Below are 17876 nucleotides of genomic sequence, written 5' to 3'. Positions count from 1 at the left end.
ATGTTAATGTGGAAGACTTGTTAGAACATTTGGTCGCTTCTAATACGGATATCTGCTCTGTGAAGGAGCTCCAAATACTAACCCACACATTTCGTACGTTTGGTCTTGAAATGAAGTTAAGACTAACATATTTAAGATAGGTGTTTCGGTACATACTAAGTACATTTTCTCTCCTCCCGAATGACTGTGTCTGGTTTTGTTTAGGGCCTTAATCCTTACTGATTTACAGGAGCAGCCTTGGAGTCGTGGTGCTAGGTCACAAGAGATGGCAAACTTGTATTCTCTGCCTCTGGATAACTGGGAGACACTCTCTGTATTTTAGTTCAGGAAAGTAAATGTGCAGAGAGAAATGGTAAATTGATCATTAAAATATTGGATAATGCAAGGAGAGACATTTCCTCTTGTGATTTCTGGTTAATGAATTGTATAATAAATTAGCTCTCTTTCAATCACCCTTTGCAGTCATGCCAGTGAGCTAATAGCAGAACTGGAGGTGGAGGCCAGGCTTTTGGATCTTGTATTCTAACAGTTCTTTACATCATAGTCCTTTTCCAACATGTACTGATAGAAATCTGTGTTCCGAAGTTCTCTGGAAAAAAGTTTGCAGGCTGATGTTTAATTTCCCTCATTGATGTTATGAGAAGTGACCTGAATTTTCAATTCATATCTCATAATTCTTTGGTAGGAAGGAGAAACTTTATACAGCTTCATTTTTAAATGGCAGCCAGTTGCTTTTAGATGGTGCCATTGAAATATATCACATTTTAATCTTTTTTCTGTTGTCATCTTCATTTTGACACTTAGAAGTCTTAAAGAAACGTTTAGTGATATTCTAGTTAAAATGTCAGTCCCAATTTCTTTTCTAAATCTTGGCTATTACAGAGTTGGCAAAGTATTTTAGATTTGAAATATGTTAATAAAATTTTAGTTATGAGTTAAGGTATTTTCTTTAACAGAAATAGCTAGCTTTGGCTCAAGTGCAATGCCAAGGAAGTAGCTCCTTTATTTGGTTATAATGGAATCTTATTGGATTAGAAAAAGTATGAAATGAGCTCAAAGAGCCTTCATTGTAATGGGGCTTTCAATATAATAGCCTGATTTATATAGGTTGATTCTCATTACTGTAAGTTTAATAAATTATTGCCTGAAGGAAAGCTTGAGAATTAAAGTTGATATGACATAGATTGAAACTGAATAAATCAGACTTTTATACTGATGGTAATAAGCCAGGATTAGTCTTAGGAAAACCCCTTTCAGACCTGAATTGTGTTAATGAGCTACTCTAAAAGTTAGCCTTTGGAGAGTAACTTTACCAAAATTCCTTTCCTGAATTTCAATTTCTTTTTTTCATTCTTACACTGAGTTTGTTACTCCTGCTGAAGGCCTGTTCTCAGCCGTGGGCTCTAAACATGCACAGGTGTCTGTCTAGCTCCCACTGCTGCAAGGAAAGGAACCACAGGTTATGGTGAAACTCAAGGTAATGAGTCCACAAATTAGAGATTTGGCATACCTTAGTGCATTGGTTAGTTTTTACTTCTTAAGGGGTAATGACATGCCAAACCCTTGTATACCATTCTCTTCCAAGGCTGGGCTGTAAAGTATACTTACTTGTAACAAACAAGGCTAGCTTATTTTCGGGTTCTGATCCCAGTGCTATATATGTTGCTCTTTTGCTGTCCAATATTCTTAACTGGCTGCGGCCTGACTCTTTGCATATTGCCTAATCAATCTTCCTATAAGTACTTTAACTAGGGATTCCTGTTTTTCTGAACTATAAGAAATCTGAGATATTAGAACTGTGCATTTAGAGTAGTTCTGTTTAACCCTTAAGGAGCAAAATTAACTTCTGTGAGAGTGAGAGTATCTTGAATACAAAAAGGTGAACATATTTTATGTATCTGCAAAAGGCATCTCCCGTAGCAGAAACCTATGTATTTTCACCAATTTTCTCTCAGTTAAGGTAGTAGACCTCATTTATCACTTCTACTGCTCCACTGACCCTGGAACTCCAGTTACACAGATATTCTGTCCAAAATAACTTTCTTCCCGTACTTCCTAAAAGGAAAGCAGCCCCAAGGTTAGTTGAGAAATGTTAGCTTCCTTATTTGAGGTTTTTGCTACTTTTCAACATTTTTCTCAGATTCTCAATAAACAAGATAATATCAACATAAAATATCAAACAAGTATTAATCAGTCTTAGACAAAGTTTACTGTATAAAAAGTCCACAAAATTATAAGATCTTTCTCACCACTCCAGATGTATTTAACAAGGCAGAACTCCCAACCGGCTGATATTTCTCATTTGTCAAATAGCTTTTTGTGAATATAAGAGTCTGCAAATAATTTTAACTGTTAATATCCCTTAAGAATATGAAACAAGGGGCTTCCCTGGTGGCGCAGTGGTTGGGAATCCGCCTGCTGGTGCAGAGGACACGGGTTCGTGCCCCGGTCCGGGAAGATCCCACATGCCGCGGAGCGGCTGGGCCCGTGAGCCGTGGCCGCTGGGCCTGTGAGTCCGGAGCCTGTGCTCCGCAGCAGGAGAGGCCACAGCAGTGAGAGGCCCGCGTACCACAAAAAAAAAAAAAAAAAAAAAAGAATATGAAACAAGTGTAGTTTAGTAAAGTTGATGGAAAACAATTCTTATTGAGCCTTATTTTCCTCTTGACTTTAAATTATCATGTGGGAAGTAAATTGTAGGGCTCCTTAGTTTGAAAATCATGAGAATCAGTGTCAGGAAAGGATACAGTTACATGGACAGCACTTGTTTGCTCTGGGAGTTCCAGAACACTCTTCTTTGTGATAAGGTTGGTTTTCTGCCAGTTTTGATAATAGATAAAATTGTAATGAGAAACAGGAAAAGAGTGGGATTTTGCCACTAATTGATTAAATCAGGTATTGAAATTTTATTATTCAGTAAATCTAAGAAATATCTTGTAGCCCTTTGGTGAAACAGTTAACATGGGTGCTGATCTTCACTTAAGAGAAAGCTTAATAATGATGAAAATAAGGTTAACAATTTTTCTTAAACTTCTGCAAAGACTGAGCTGTATATCTGATTTTGTATAGTTTATCACATGTAGAAATGGAACTTGAGAGAAATATAAGACTTACGGACTCTTCTGAGACATTTTTGAAGAGTTTTACGTAATCTTAAACATTTTATAAACTGAAGTATCAAAATCGTATTGTTTGGAAAGAAAATTGATTTATTAATCTTTTTTGAAGGTTCATTGAAAATTACTCAGTAATCTTAACTACTGCTTGTGCTAATGAACTCTTTTGTTTTAAGGAACCCAGTGACAATGGACCTCTTTTTACTGAATTAAAGTTCTACCAGCGAGCTGCCAAACCAGAACAAAGTAAGAAATACAGTACACATATGTTTTTAAAATGACCTTTTAAAAATGTTTTTTAAATGATGCTTTTTTTTTTTTTTTTTTTTTTTTTTTTTTTTTGCGGGCCTCTCACTGTTGTGGCCTCTCCCATTGCGGAGCACAGGCTCCGGATGCGCAGGCTCAGCGGCCATGGCTCACGGGCCCAGCCGCTCAGCGGCATGTGGGATCTTCCCGGACCGGGGCACGAACCCGCGTCCCCTGCATCGGCAGGCGGATTCTCAACTACTGCGCCACCAGGGAAGCCCTAAATGATGCTTTTTAAAATGACCACTGGTTTTGTTTTGTTTAAGCTAAGACTAGATCATTGGATCTTATATTATGATGTTTTGTTATTTTTTACTTCATAGATAAGTTCTATTTAAATGAGATTTGTATGAAAGAATTTTGATCTCTTAACAGATTTGTTATGATAAGATTTCACTTATATTGATAATATAGAGTTAATAAGTAATATATGATTTAGGAAATATCATTAAAAGTTGAGAATTAACCCTAATCCATGAGTATGGCTTAAGGATCTCCAATTCGTTTTTTGAGTGTTTTTCTAAATTCTGGAGACCATAACTAGCAGGGATTCCATCCCTTGTGAACTAGAAGACTATCAAGGGAGAGAGCAGGACCTCTTCTAGCTACCCTTGTCCTCCTGTCCTCCAATCCCCTTCTCACCTTCCGTCCCTTCTAAAAATCCACAGAATCTCCTGGTAGGATGGTATCAGGCTTGGGAATCTCTCGAGGGGCTTCTGTCTCTCCTTGAGCTTGATTTCCTGGTTGAGGACTTTTAGAATGAAGTAAAAAAACCTTTAGATAGGTGTAAAAAGTAAGTCTTTCTGTGGAAACAAGTAAACATTTACATAATTGGAGATATTAATTGTAATTGCATGTGGTTTGACTTTTTACAAAATGTTTTTTGCCGATTTTTCACTTTAAAGACAATGTTTAGGACAGGATAACACAATTTTGTGGGTTAATAAAAATGATTTGATTGTGAAGTACTGTTCATTTGTTGGGTACAAGGTATTGTTCACTTTCTTTTTTTATGAATAAAGGTGAAATCTTATTGCATGTATATCTTAGGCGTTCTGTTCTTGATTTTTCTGAGAAAAATTGCTGATGTATAACAAAATTGAAATCACAAGCATGTGTTTTAATTTGTAGTTCAGAAATGGATTCGTACCCATAAACTGAAGTACCTGGGTGTCCCTAAGTATTGGGGGTCTGGTCTACATGACAAAGATGGAAAAAGGTAAAAATATGCATGTTTTGTTTTTCTTCTCCCTTTTTGAGCATTCGCGGTTCAGTTGTTTAGTCAACAATTATGTACTGAGCACCTACCTACAGTACTGCTTGGCCTTCACCTGGGCTGTGTGGAATGTGTTCAACAGAGATGAACAAGGTGTTCTCTCTCGTCTGGGGGACTTGTACCGAGTGGAAGTAGCTGCCTGGAACCCAGCTGACAAGTAGGAACAAAGCCAAGTTGCCTGCATTATTTTTTTTCCTTAAAAATAAATAAGCAAACAAACAGAAAATTCCATGTTATTTATGTAAAAGGGAGCATTTCCTGTTAGATACATAATCTGCCCACCTTTGTGAGGTTTCAGTCTAGCTGAAGAGAAAAAACAAGGCTGTATGAAACAACCAGACGCCAGTTAAGTGCCAAATTGTGTGATGCTGACTCTTAACGTGTCTTAGGAGTTCAGAATGGAGAGAATATTGCTGGCAGAGTTGAGTTGGAGAAAACCTCCAATGCTTTTGATGCATAATTGACACTTTAAAAATATTTAAATGAATGAATGGAGCATCATTCAGCAATGCTGGTAGCTGAGATTTGAAGAGTAGATTTAGTTGGAAATGGGGTATATTGGTTAGGATGCTTTCAGCTGCAGGTAAAGATAAAACCGACTCAGCTCTCTTAAGTAATTGTCAAGTGCCCAGCTTCCTTTATCTTGCCCTTTTGCCCTCTTGGCTTTGTTCTCTATGAATTCTCCATTGTATGGTCTCAGGGTGGCTGCCCGTTTCTAGGCTTCGCCTGCAGACACAGTACCCAACAGCAGAAAATGCGATTGCTTCTTGTGAGTTTCACTTTCCTGGCAGGGAAGCCTTTCCCAGGGGTCTCTTGGCGGACTTCCCCCCATGCTTTCTTGGTCCCAGTTTTATCGCTGCTCATTCTTAAACCAGCCACTGTCAAGGGCAGAGTGATCACAGTGCTGAGTGGGGGGAAGCCTGAACCAGGGTGGCGCTCTGTCAGAGAAGAAGGAGAGCAGAGGAGCTGCTGGGGGGGCAGCCAGCGTCGTTCGCCAGGAGGTTCTCATCCTGGAGCCCAGGCACCTCTGAGGGAGCGTGGAAACACCCTGGAATGACGAGAGAACGTTTTTTTATATGTGATTTTGCTGGGACAAGTTTCTATAGTTTTTGGAAATTTTCTGGAGAAATAGTATAGAGCAAGGATTAAGTTAAGAGTAAGGATACTAGAGGCAGACACTTGGTTTCAGATCTGTGTTTTGCCCCTTAAAATGTGTCTGACTGGGTAAGTTACTTCTTTTTGCCTCAATTTCCTCATCTGTGAAATAGAGTAACACCTGTCCACATAATAAGGGGTATTAAATGTAAAGCTCTTAGAATATGTGTGTTAGCTTTTACTCTCAAAGGGGTCTTTAATCCCTTAAATATTAAGAACTGCCGGTTTAAACAATCACTGTAGAGAAGGAATAGCATCTCGGGTGGGGAGTAACATGAGCACAGGGTCAGAATAGGCTTCTGGCCTGCTGGCTGGCCTCTTGGCCATCTTTCTTTTTATTTTAATGAATTTTTTTTCAGACATTACATTACTTTATGCATAATAGGCCATCTTTATTTAACAAAGAAAGGGGGGACTTGCGCACACATGAGAAAGAGAAGGAAATAACTTGGAGAAAGAGGCTGAGGCAGGTAATGAAGGTGGGGAGGAAAGGGCTGTTTGGGGCGTGTGTGCAGTAGGTAGTTGGAAGCTACTGCACGTGTTTGAACAAAGGGACAGACACCCTCGCGGTACAGCTGACTCACCATTGACTTGTGGTGACCTTACAACTCGGCCTGTGTCTTCTGTAACACAGCGTGCCTAGAAGTATTTCGTAAACGGGAACATTGATCACCCATAAGATGTTGATTTACTTCTTAGGTTGAAGCTCTTAAAAATAATCATTTTAGTTCTCTTAGTTCTTTTTTTTTTTTTTTTGGCTGTGCTGCATGTCTTACGGGATCTTAGTTCCCTGACCAGGGATTGAACCTGGGGCCCCATGAGTGAAAGTGCCAAGACCTGACCACTGGACCGGCAGGGAATTCCCTCATTTAAGTTCTTACAAAAGTAAAAAAATAGAAAGTAAGATTGTCCTTCCAGCCCTCCTCCCCTGCCAGAAATCCTTAATTTTTCCCTGTAACTCATCTGAAGTGATATGAATATAAGTGCTTAGAACAGTGTTAGACTCATAAAAATGTTAGCTGCTATCATTATTAAATAATTTATACTGATTTATATATTCCCATTATTTGCATTGTTTTATCCCAAGTCCCCAGGAAAGTATACATTCATTGATGGTTTTACTTTAGAAGAGTTACTTAGAAGTAGCTTTCCTTTTAGTACTCAGTGGTAGACATATCCTTGCAGAAGAATGTGGTAAAAATTTATCTGCAGTATTCAGAATCATGCTTCACTTGATGTGTATAATTTAGATGTGGTGAGGCGATTAAGGGATTGTTGAGAGCAGTGGTGGAGTGATCTGTGAATAAAAACAAAGTTTTACTTCATGTGATACATTAATAGATCTCTGGTTGAATTAACCAAGTGTGCTTTTGCTCCCTTTCAGAGTAACAGCAGAGATTGTATTCTTGTTACCTACATATTATTTCATAATAATTACACAATCACATCACTTATTTGTAAAAACAAGTGTGTACATTTGTCCTTGGTCTCATCCCTCAACCTCTCAGAACCTGTTGTACAGAGGAAGTCAGGAAGTCAAAATTACTGTTGCCTCTAATATTTTAGAGGTCAGGGTACTGAAAATCTTACAAGAATGAAGACATTTTGCCACTGACTAATTCTATGACTTTGGACAAATCAACTTACCGCTATAGACGTTAATGCTTTTATTAAAAGATGTTTAGAAAGATTTCTAATTCTCTTCCACTTCAAAAATAGGTAGAATCTTGAATTTTTTATTTCGCGTGTTGTCTTTTAAATGTTAGCTCTTCCTTCCTTACTGAACTTTTCATATTGTATTTTTATCTTAGAAACCTAAAATATATAAATGGGGTTTTTGGGTCCTACTTATGTTCATTTATTTCGATAACGTTTGGTGTGGTGGTCAGAAGCATGGATCCAGCACTTGCTAGAGGACAAATTACTAATGATCAGTTTCCTTCTGTAAAATGGGGCTCCTGGGACCTCCTCCCTCATCAGGGTGATGTGAGGTTTAAATGCACTGATACCTCTAAAGTGCTTAGAATAGTGCTGTTCTCATACCAACCCTTCAACAAATGCCAGCTGTTGTTGTGATGGTTATTAATCTTATCCCCATTAGAAGATAGGTGTGTTCTTGGTTTTTATTGATTTATTGAATGGTTTAACTAGACAACTCAGAATCTGGAAAACTCTATAAAGATAAAAGTGGTCCACAGAGCAAAAGGTGAACCATGTTACTGCAGCTAGGTGATGTTTTTCAGTACACACTGAAATATAACACATGGTTATTGAATCTTTGAATTTGGGTGCTGGAAAAGACCTTAGAAAGCATGAGGCCCTACTCTCTCATTTGACACCTATGGAAATTGGGGCCCAAAGAAGAAACATGACTTGGCCAAGGGGACAGAGTTGGTTTGTGGCAAAACCAAAAATCTTCATGTTTTTCCAGGACATTTACTGTTCCCCAAATCTTGTTTGTTGAGTGCTTAGTGTACAATTCTTTTACACCATTTAAGCAGTTTTATTGCATTTAGCTATTGTTACAGCACCTCTTGACAGTCCTGATTTTAACAGAATGTTAATACTGCTAAAATGTGCCTTTAAAATAGAGAACAGTCACAGGCAGGAAGCTAATATACAGAAACATAAATTAACATTAACTATGACAAAAATTAGTGACATCAATCTTACTCAGATTATTTTATCTTTACCGTGAAGTGTCTGTTGTCTTCTCTCTGTGGGTGTTTTCTGACATTGACTATTGTCTCATGTAACTTGCTGAGACCAGGAGGCCCATAAAGTAAAAGTCAAGACAGGAAAGCTCTCACAGCTTTTGAGATTTCTGGTTGGAAGAACTTGTTTCAAATGTTTGTCTTTCCTTCCTTCTTTCTTTCCTTGTCTTGTCCCTCTACTTTCTTAGTAAACATTGCCTTGAAAAAAATTACTTTGAAAGGAGAGTACTCAGTGCAAAATAGGTTTTCCTGAGTTACGTTGTGTTCATTGACTTTTCTTGTTTGTCTTTAGTTACAGGTTTATGATAATGGATCGCTTTGGGAGTGACCTTCAGAAAATATATGAAGCAAATGCCAAAAGGTTTTCTCGGAAAACTGTCTTGCAGCTAAGCTTAAGAATTGTATGTGAGCTACATTCTTCTCGTTTTTAATCCAGTAAAGGCTACTTGTGTTGAAGCTCGGTCCTCTGCTGGTTGGTGTTAGGTACTGCATTAATTTATTCTGTATGATGCTTTTATAGCTGGATATTCTGGAATATATTCATGAGCATGAGTACGTACACGGAGATATCAAGGCCTCAAATCTTCTTCTCAGCTACAAGAATCCTGACCAGGTAGTTTTGTAACTTTAATTTTTTACTGTTTAAAACCTGTTGTTTGAAAACAAATATGGTTGCTATGAACTTTTGAACCCATGCAGAAGTTTTACTTTTTCAAGTAGGTATGGTAATAATAATATTTCTTCTTGACACTTTTATATAGTTAACATTCTACATTTTTGATGCGATTTGTTGGCACTTTATCAAGTTGGCTATTTTGCCCTAAATAATATTCAGAAGAAGTACTTGTGATACAAAATGAATTTCAAATAGCTATTTGAGGGTGGAAGCTTAAAATTACATAGTGCACCAATGAATTATGTTTACCTTTCTGCTTTGTCATTTTTAAAATTTCCTTTGTTCAAGAAATCCATCAAATGTAAGTGTTCTGTTACTTGGAGAATTTGGTCTTTCACATGTGGATTATTGAAATCAATTGGTTTACAGAAATATCTTAGCTGTCTAAATTTTGTAGGGTTTGGAATTCAAATGTGCACTTTTTAAGCTTATTACATTCACTTTGTAATTTTCATTTTTTAAGGAAAGGAGAAAAGCTAATGTTATTATACCTTTCTTTGGGTCAGTTTAGTTGGAGTAGAGGGATTTGTAATTTTCTTGAAGCTGATTCCATGATTTTGGTAAAAGTAAAGTTTCGTTGACATAGTGTATTTAATCCATTTCATGTGTGTTCTCACTTCTTACTTGATCTTGTATAGGAAAGGAATGTTAAAGCATTTTAACTGTGTATGTCGATATGCCATACTTTATCCTTCTTTGTCTCAGACCGAACTTTGACTTCCTCTTGCTTAGTTTTCCCTTTTTCCTTTGGCTCCCCTTTGTTTTCCTGTCTTCTCATATATTTGCCTCCCCTTCCCCATCTCTGTTACAGTAGCTGTAAGGGATCTGTATACGCCGAACAGAAGAAAGTTTCTGGTCTAGAGCAGGCTAATGGAGAAATCCTAAAGGCAGTCACAAAATTTCCAGGCAACTTGTTTTAGATGTGTTTAGGTTAAAAATAAGCAAGCAAAGAAACAAACAAAACATAGTTTAGAAACCTGAATGGTAAGGATTCTATTAGTTGAAGTAGACTGGACTTGTATAATAAATACAAATATAATTTATTTCCATTCGCAGTTGACTAAAACATGCTGCCTTTTGTTTAGATGGAAGTATTTTTGCAGCTTGGTTATCCTTTGGGCATATGTTTTGGATGGGGTAATTTTTCTAGTATTAGATGTATGTGTTAGATCCAGCCCCAAATTTTTACTTCATTTCCCTCCTGTGACCAGCTACATACATCTGTGAGACAGTTACCCAGAATTAGAGATGTAATATGTGGCTCTGGAATAGAGGAAAGCCAGATTTATTAGCTTTGTATGCTAATCAGATATACACATACATGCCCATAGATATGTGTATCTATAATACTAAAATTTAGTTCTAATTATGAAGACTTGACTTTAATATATAATATTTAAATGTAGCTAAGAGCCTCATCTAAAAGTTCTTCAGATCATTATTATAATCTGTGAAATATTTTTATGAAGTGAACTGATGTTTGATTATTTTATAAGTGAAGACAGAGGGGAATAACTAACATAGCATGTGTCAACTAAGTTAGGGGTCTTACAGTCAGTGTGGAGCAGTTGTATTGCAACAAGTATTGATGGTTCACTCTGGGCCCAGTTTTGTCTTAGATGCTGTAAGGAGAAGTGTCAGATTTATCACCCTTGCTCACAATGAGGAGGCAAGTTTATTTACAGGTGTAACGCACACTTGTCTAAAGAAGTCAGGTGATATGTGCACTATAGCTACGTGGCCATTTAACGTTTTTCTTTCAAAAGTCTTTCAGCATTAAGTGCTTGCTGTTGTTTGCGTGTTGGATCTAACTTGTTTGGGGTGCTGTAGTATGGCCTTGTGGATGAATCTACCCTCAAGTGACAGTGTTCTGTTTCTGGGCTTTAAAGGAGTATATGTGTAGTCATTTTGCCTTTAATTTGTCTTGGTGTTTGGACATTTGTAGGTATACTTGGTAGATTATGGCCTTGCTTATCGGTACTGCCCAGAAGGAATTCACAAAGAATACAAAGAAGACCCCAAAAGATGTCACGATGGCACGATTGAATTCACCAGCATCGATGCGCACAATGGTGTGGGTACGTCGGTGGCACCTGAACAGGAGATCCATTGCCAGCACTTTCAGCTGAATTCCTACACAGTTCTGCTGCAGTAAACACTTAGACAAGTACATCAGAATTGCAGAGGCAGGATAGGCTGGGAGAAGAAGGGAGAGCTTAGGTTCCTACATTTGTGCAATGTGAGGGCACCTGTGTTCCCTCCCTGTCTTCCTTCCACCCTTCAAAGATCACGAGGGTTTCTGTAGTGGAGGTAGTTCAGTCAGCTGCGATAAGGCTTTCTTTTGCTTTTATTTAGCTTAATTGGAATACTGGGGTTTTTTCCCCCTAAAAGTCTGTAAGTTTCTTATGCAGCTACAACTTTTGTAACAGGTAGACTTTTATTTTGTCACCTATTAAGTCGGCCTGTTTCTTCAGCAGTCGTTGCTTTTTCTTCTGTACCCAACACTGGAGGAGCTCAAATCCCCAGTTCTCTGGGCTTCTTAATAGCTTATAGCATTTTTAACATCTTCACATTTTCCAAGGGCACTATTTAATGTGTCATTGTTATATAATTTATTTCCTAGGCTAATAGTCTCAGTGTGAAACTGTAGAGTTTGCCAATTTGGGTTTTTTTTTTTTTTTTTTTTTTTTTTTGGTTTTTGTGGTACGCGGGCCTCTCACTGTTGTGGCCTCTCCCGTTGCGGAGCACAGGCTCCGGACGCACAGGCTCAGCGGCCATGGCTCACGGGCCCAGCCGCTCCGCGGCATGTGGGATCTTCCCGGACCGGGGCACGAACCCGTGTCCCCTGTATCGGCAGGCGGACTCTCAACCACTGCGCCACCAGGGAAGCCCGCCAATTTGGGTTTTAAAGTAAATTATTAGTTGGAGGTAAATTATTTCTTTTATACTGCCCGGTATTCGGTGCTTTTTACAAAATGGAGTCAAGATTTGATGATGAAAAACAAGACTGTAGAGTTGACCCTTTTACCTTATTCCTTTAGATGTACCTGAAATTCTACCTTAAACATTGTTTCAGTGTGCTGAATCTGCTTCTTTTGTTTCACAGCCCCATCAAGACGTGGTGACTTGGAAATCCTCGGTTATTGCATGATCCAGTGGCTTAGTGGCCATCTTCCTTGGGAGGATAATTTGAAAGATCCCAACTATGTTAGAGATTCCAAAATTAGGTAAAGGAAAACTGATAATAAATTATTTTGGGCAAAATCATGATAAGGCAGATGTTTAGTCGGAACTTCTTGACGGGGACTATAGTTTTAACTGATACTAGTGTAGAAATAAGAAAGTACTTGTTAAACAGTAAGATTCCTTGGTCTTTTGTTGAATTTATTTTAGAAGAATGTCTGTAAGCGTATTTAGGATGTAGCACAATGCTGCTTAATGTGCTTTTTACTGTTATTAAATATTAATAACTTTCCATGGCATCAAGCTTCAAACAGTGACTCAGCCTTTAATTTTTAACAGATACAGAGAAAATATTGCAGGTTTGATGGACAAATGTTTTCCTGAGAAGAACAAGCCAGGTAAGAAAAGACTTCTTGAATGTTCGTAGGGATCTTGTTTTCTGCAAGAAAAGAAGTCTTGAGGTCTGGAGTATCCCTTAATGTAGGAGCTTCGGCATTCTTAAGTGTAATCAGTGCACCGCAGCCTGCTCTCCTGAAACAGGCACCTCCCTTGCCACACGTGGGCCTTATTCAGTTATTCTTCAGTGCTTTCAGTAATGGAACTGAATTTCATTCAGCAATTCAACTATTTTTTTTTTATTGAGGCTTTATTGTGTACGAAGGACCATTCTAGGCACTAAGGATACACCAGTGAACAAAATAAATAAAACTTCCTATCCTCATGAAGCTCTAGTTGGGAAAGGCAGACAGTAAACAAACGAGTGCATTTCACAGTATATTGCATGGTTAGTACTGTGGCAGAAAGAAGAAAGCAGCCAGTAGAGTTAGGGGGTGTGGGGATGGGTTGGAGAGTGAAGCGAGGAGGTGGATTGGAATTGTAAATAGGATGGCCAGGGATGGTCTCACTGAGGAGATGACCATTGAATAGTTGTAGGAAGGAGATAGGGAGCGAGCTCTGGGGAAGGCTGGGGAAGAGCGTTTCCAGACAGAAGGAACGTGAGTGCCAGGTGTATTTGAGGGATGCCTGCTTTTAAGCCATCATGGGGCTTTGGCTTTTACTTTGAGCAGGAGCATGTGAGGTTTGGAGGAGAAGAGGGACGCGACTGTCTGTCTTTAAGGCAACTCTCTCCAGCTCCTGTTCTGAAGATGGACTGCTAGGGAAGCAAGGCCGGGTATAAACAGGAGCTGGTAGGAGGCTACTGCAATAATCCAAGCAAGGGAAGTAGCAGTGCAGGTAGTGAGGAATGGTCGGTTTGGATATATTTAGAAGTCTTTTCAAGCCTTTGCTCAGTTATCTCCTTTTCAGGGAGGTCTACCCTGACCTTATGCCTCTTAAACTTGCAACCTACCAACCACATCTAGAAATAACAGGCATTTTCAGGAACACCCCCTGGCGCCTCCTGCCAATCACGAGCCTCTCCCACAGGCCTAATGAATCACTAGCCTAACTTCCAACACTAAGGATTTGTTTTTGAACTGTATAGAAATGGAATCATAGCGTGAACAAAATAGATAGTTTCATGAGGGCAGGGACTTTTAACGTTCTAGTTTCTCTTGGAGTTCTTTGTCTTTCACTCAGTATCGCATCTGTGAAATTAATTCCCACTGTTGCCTTTTTTGGATGTTTTAATTTACTTTTTAACGTTATTGGGGAATAACTGAAAAATACAATTGTATAACATGATGATTTGATATACAGGCATACCTCATTTTATCGCTGTTCACTTTATTGCACTTTGTAGATATTGTGTTTTTTACACATTGAAGATTTGTGGCAACCGTGAGTCGAGCAAGACTGTTGGTGCCATTTTTCCAACAGCATTTGTTCGCTTCCTATCTGTGTCACATTTTGGTAATTCTCACAATATTTCAAACTTTTTCATTATTATTCTTTGTTATGGTGATTTGTGATCAGTGATCTTTGATGTTACTGTTGCGAACAAACTATGAATCACTGAAGCTCAGACGATGGTTGGCATTTTTTTAGCAATAAAGTGTTTTTAAATTAAGGTACCTACATTTTTTTAGACATCGTTATTTCACACTTAATAGGCTACAGTATAGTGTAAACATAACTTTTATATGCACTGGGGAACAAAAAAAAATTAAAGTGACTTGCTTTATTGTGATACTGTATTGTGGTGGTGTGGAACTGAACCTGCAATGTCTCTGAGGTGTGCCTGCCTGTGCGTATACATTGGAGAGTGGTTACCAAGGTCGACATAAGTTAACACATCTATCACCTTGCATAGTTAACAGAGTTCACGGCAGCTTCTTGAAAAGACCAGCCTTTCCCTGTGATGCCGCCTTTGTGTTAAATCAGGTGTGGATTTTTGTGAGTCTGTTTCTGGGCTCTTTCATTGTTCTTCACTGTGTTAATTACTGTAGCTTTATCTTAAGTCTTACGCGCAGGCTCAGCGGCCATGGCTCACGGGCCCGGCCACTCTGTGGCATGTGGGATCTTCCCGGACTGGGGCACGAACCCGTGTCCCCTGCATCGGCAGGCCGACTCTCAACCACTGCGCCACCAGGGAAGCCCTATCTTAAGTCTTGATACATGGTAGTTTAAGTCCTCTAGCACTGTTTCTTCTTTACACTTGACTTCGCTGTTTTGCTTGATCATTTGTATATCTGTGTACATTTTAGAATCACCTTGTCAGTTCTGCACACATCCTGTCCCTCTGCAATTTGCTGGAATTCTGAGTGGGATTGCATGGACTCTGTGGACTAATTGGGGAGCATTGGCATCTTTATACTATTGATACTTTATGTCTTCTGTTTAATTTGGTCTCAGTTTCTGTGTCACCTGTGTTTTATAGTTTTAATCTGGAAAAAATCTTGCCCATCTTTCATTCTAATTGTTACTAGGTATTTGATGTGATTGTTAAGTGATATATTTTTATTAAAATTTATTTTTCTAACTGCTTGTTGGTAGTATATAGAAGTAAAATAGATTTCTAAATATTTACCTTATATCCTGTGACCTTGTTAAATTTACATATTGGTTCTAGAAGTTTTTTTATAGATTCCTTAGGATTTTCTGCATACACTGTCATGTTCATGAATAAACTGTTTTACATCTTCCATCCCACTCATGATGCCTTCTGTTTCTTTTCTTGCCTTACTGCACTGGCTGAAAGCTACAGGACTTTCATGCAGAATGGGAGCCGTGCAAGCGGGCTTCCTTGCCATTTCCTTCTCTCATCAGGGAAGTGTTCAGTATTTTACCATAATTGGTGATGTTTGCTTTAGGTTTTCTATAGATCCCCTTTTTCAGATAAGAAAGTTGAAGGGAGGGAGTTTTGTGTCTTTTTTCTCATGCACCCAGGCATTTAGAATCATGCCTGGCATGTGGTGGGTGCTTAATGAATACCTGAATGAATGAATGTGTATATACGTGTGTGTGTGTAGCACTGACATGATCTCTTGATTTATTGGATGTGGGGCGTGGGAAGAGGATTCTTGGCTTGAGGTGGTGGAAGGATGGAATTTTCAGTAACCAAGACAGGGAAAACCACAGGGAGAACAGGTTCTAGGGGTTGGTCAGGAGGTTGGATTTGGCATTGTTGGGATTTGATATGAGTCAGTGGAAATCAGTGGATATACAAGTCTGGAGAGCAGTGGAAAGGCTGGGCTGGGGATATAACATGTATGAGTCATTAGCCTAAAGATGGATTTTTAGATGGATGTTGAAAAGTGTTGATCTTGACTTGTAAGATTTCTTTTTATGGGTTTGGTTCTGCCTCAGTGTACGGTAAACCTTTCATCATTCAGAAGTTGATTTTTCTCTTTTATGGGAAAACCAGGCCTTGCTTCTTTTTCTTTTTTTCAACCTGTTTTTCATATGTTTTATTTCTTATTTACTCAAAGAATGCAGCTGTCTTCTGTAGAACTAATGGCTTCTGTGGCAAAAAAAAAAAAAATACTGGCTATGATATTTATTGTATACTTAAGCACATTTTACTTTAATCTTTATTCTAGGTCCTTTTAAAAAATAGCTTTAAAACTACAGCAATTATTTTTTGTATATATTTAAATGTTAAGCATGTCTTCTGTCTTACTATCTCTCACAATTAAAAAATGTTTTTTACATTGTTTCTTAAAATACGTTTTTTATTTGACTTATCTGAAAATTCTCGAATTCAAAAGCATACTTTCCATTGAAGAAGTGATTGAAAAAAACATGTTTAACAAGCTCTACATTTGTATTCTAATTTTAGTATAACCATGTATCATTTTCTTAGAAAAGTATGTTGTATTTATTACAAAAAATTACAAAATAACTGTGTTATTCTTTTAGATGAAATTGCTAAGTACATGGAAACAGTGAAATTACTGGATTATGCTGAAAAACCTCTTTATCAAAAGTTGCGAGATATTCTTTTGCAAGGACTGAGAGCTATAGGAAGTAAGGATGACAGCAAGCTGGACCTCAGTGTTGTGGAGAATGGAAGTTTGAAAGCAAAAACAATAACAAAGGTGAGTTTTGTTACTGAATTTTCCTTTGGGCATCCTGTGACTATAATTGCAACAAATATTAATTTTAGGTAAGAGAACCAGTAACTCGGTAAATAAAATAATAGATTGCTATGCAATTAAATATTTATCATCATTACGTAAAAGCAAACTCTTTATGATATGGAAAAATATGTAGAGCGTGGTAGAAAAATGAATACTTATGTGTTTCCTATGTCCAGTAGCAAGTTAGGAAATTCCTAAAGAGATTCTTAACTCAGGATGCTAATGTCGGGCAGAGGGATTTGGGTGGGGCACTCAGTTCATAGTCTGTGTGTTCTTTTCTCCCGCGTCACCCCTTAGGGTGATCTTGTCTTTCACTTTTTTTTTTTTTTTTTTTTTTTGGTGGTACGCGGGCCTCTCACTGTTGTGGCCTCTCCCGTTGCGGAGCACAGGCTCCGGACGCGCAGGCTCAGCGGCCACGGCTCACGGGCCCAGCCGCTCCGCGGCATGTGGGATCTTCCCGGACCGGGGCACGAACCCGTGTCCCCTGCATCGGCAGGCGGACTCTCAACCACTGTGCCACCAAGGAAGCCCTTGTCTTTCACTTTTTCCTTGTTCGTTGGTGTGGTCCAAGTATTTACTATTTGAAAATTGGTTTTGAAAAATTACCATTTGAAAATTACATTTGAAAGTTTCCTTGTTTGTTGTCGTGTTGTGTTTCCCATTTGAACATTATTTTGCTCTTTACAGAAATCTCAGTATGTAAAGCTGTGTATCTGTATATAAGGGAATTAATTTTTTGGAAAGAAATGTTAAATAATAAACTTTATGGTAGAAATATTGCACAGGCATGTAAATAACTCCTGGTATCACTTTAAAATTCAGATTTTGCAGGTATACATAAACTTATTGGTTATTTTTAAAAATTATTGATCAACTTAATTTCCTTTTTAATCTGGAATTGTTTACTAAAATGTGCTGGTTGCTTTTACATGG

General features: G+C 38.3%; 1 protein-coding gene across 7 annotated transcripts in view; it reads left to right on the top strand.

The window, feature by feature from the left end:
- VRK1 (VRK serine/threonine kinase 1) overlaps nucleotides 1-17876 on the top strand; it is a 77456-nt gene that overhangs the window by 42179 nt on the left and 17401 nt on the right. For all 7 annotated transcript variants that reach the window (XM_059056925.2, XM_059056924.2, XM_067027789.1 and 4 more), the window contains 8 exons: nucleotides 3290-3359; nucleotides 4551-4638; nucleotides 8857-8965; nucleotides 9085-9177; nucleotides 11186-11318; nucleotides 12347-12467; nucleotides 12763-12821; nucleotides 16723-16901. In XM_059056925.2, coding sequence (XP_058912908.1) covers nucleotides 3290-3359; nucleotides 4551-4638; nucleotides 8857-8965; nucleotides 9085-9177; nucleotides 11186-11318; nucleotides 12347-12467; nucleotides 12763-12821; nucleotides 16723-16901 — 852 coding nt within the window. The remainder of the gene's footprint in view (nucleotides 1-3289; nucleotides 3360-4550; nucleotides 4639-8856; nucleotides 8966-9084; nucleotides 9178-11185; nucleotides 11319-12346; nucleotides 12468-12762; nucleotides 12822-16722; nucleotides 16902-17876) is intronic.

Source organism: Kogia breviceps, chromosome 3 (assembly GCF_026419965.1).
Source record: "Kogia breviceps isolate mKogBre1 chromosome 3, mKogBre1 haplotype 1, whole genome shotgun sequence".
NCBI lineage: Eukaryota > Metazoa > Chordata > Mammalia > Artiodactyla > Physeteridae > Kogia > Kogia breviceps.
Note: the sequence above shows the minus strand (reverse complement) of the source record. Positions and strands in the feature narration are given on the sequence as shown.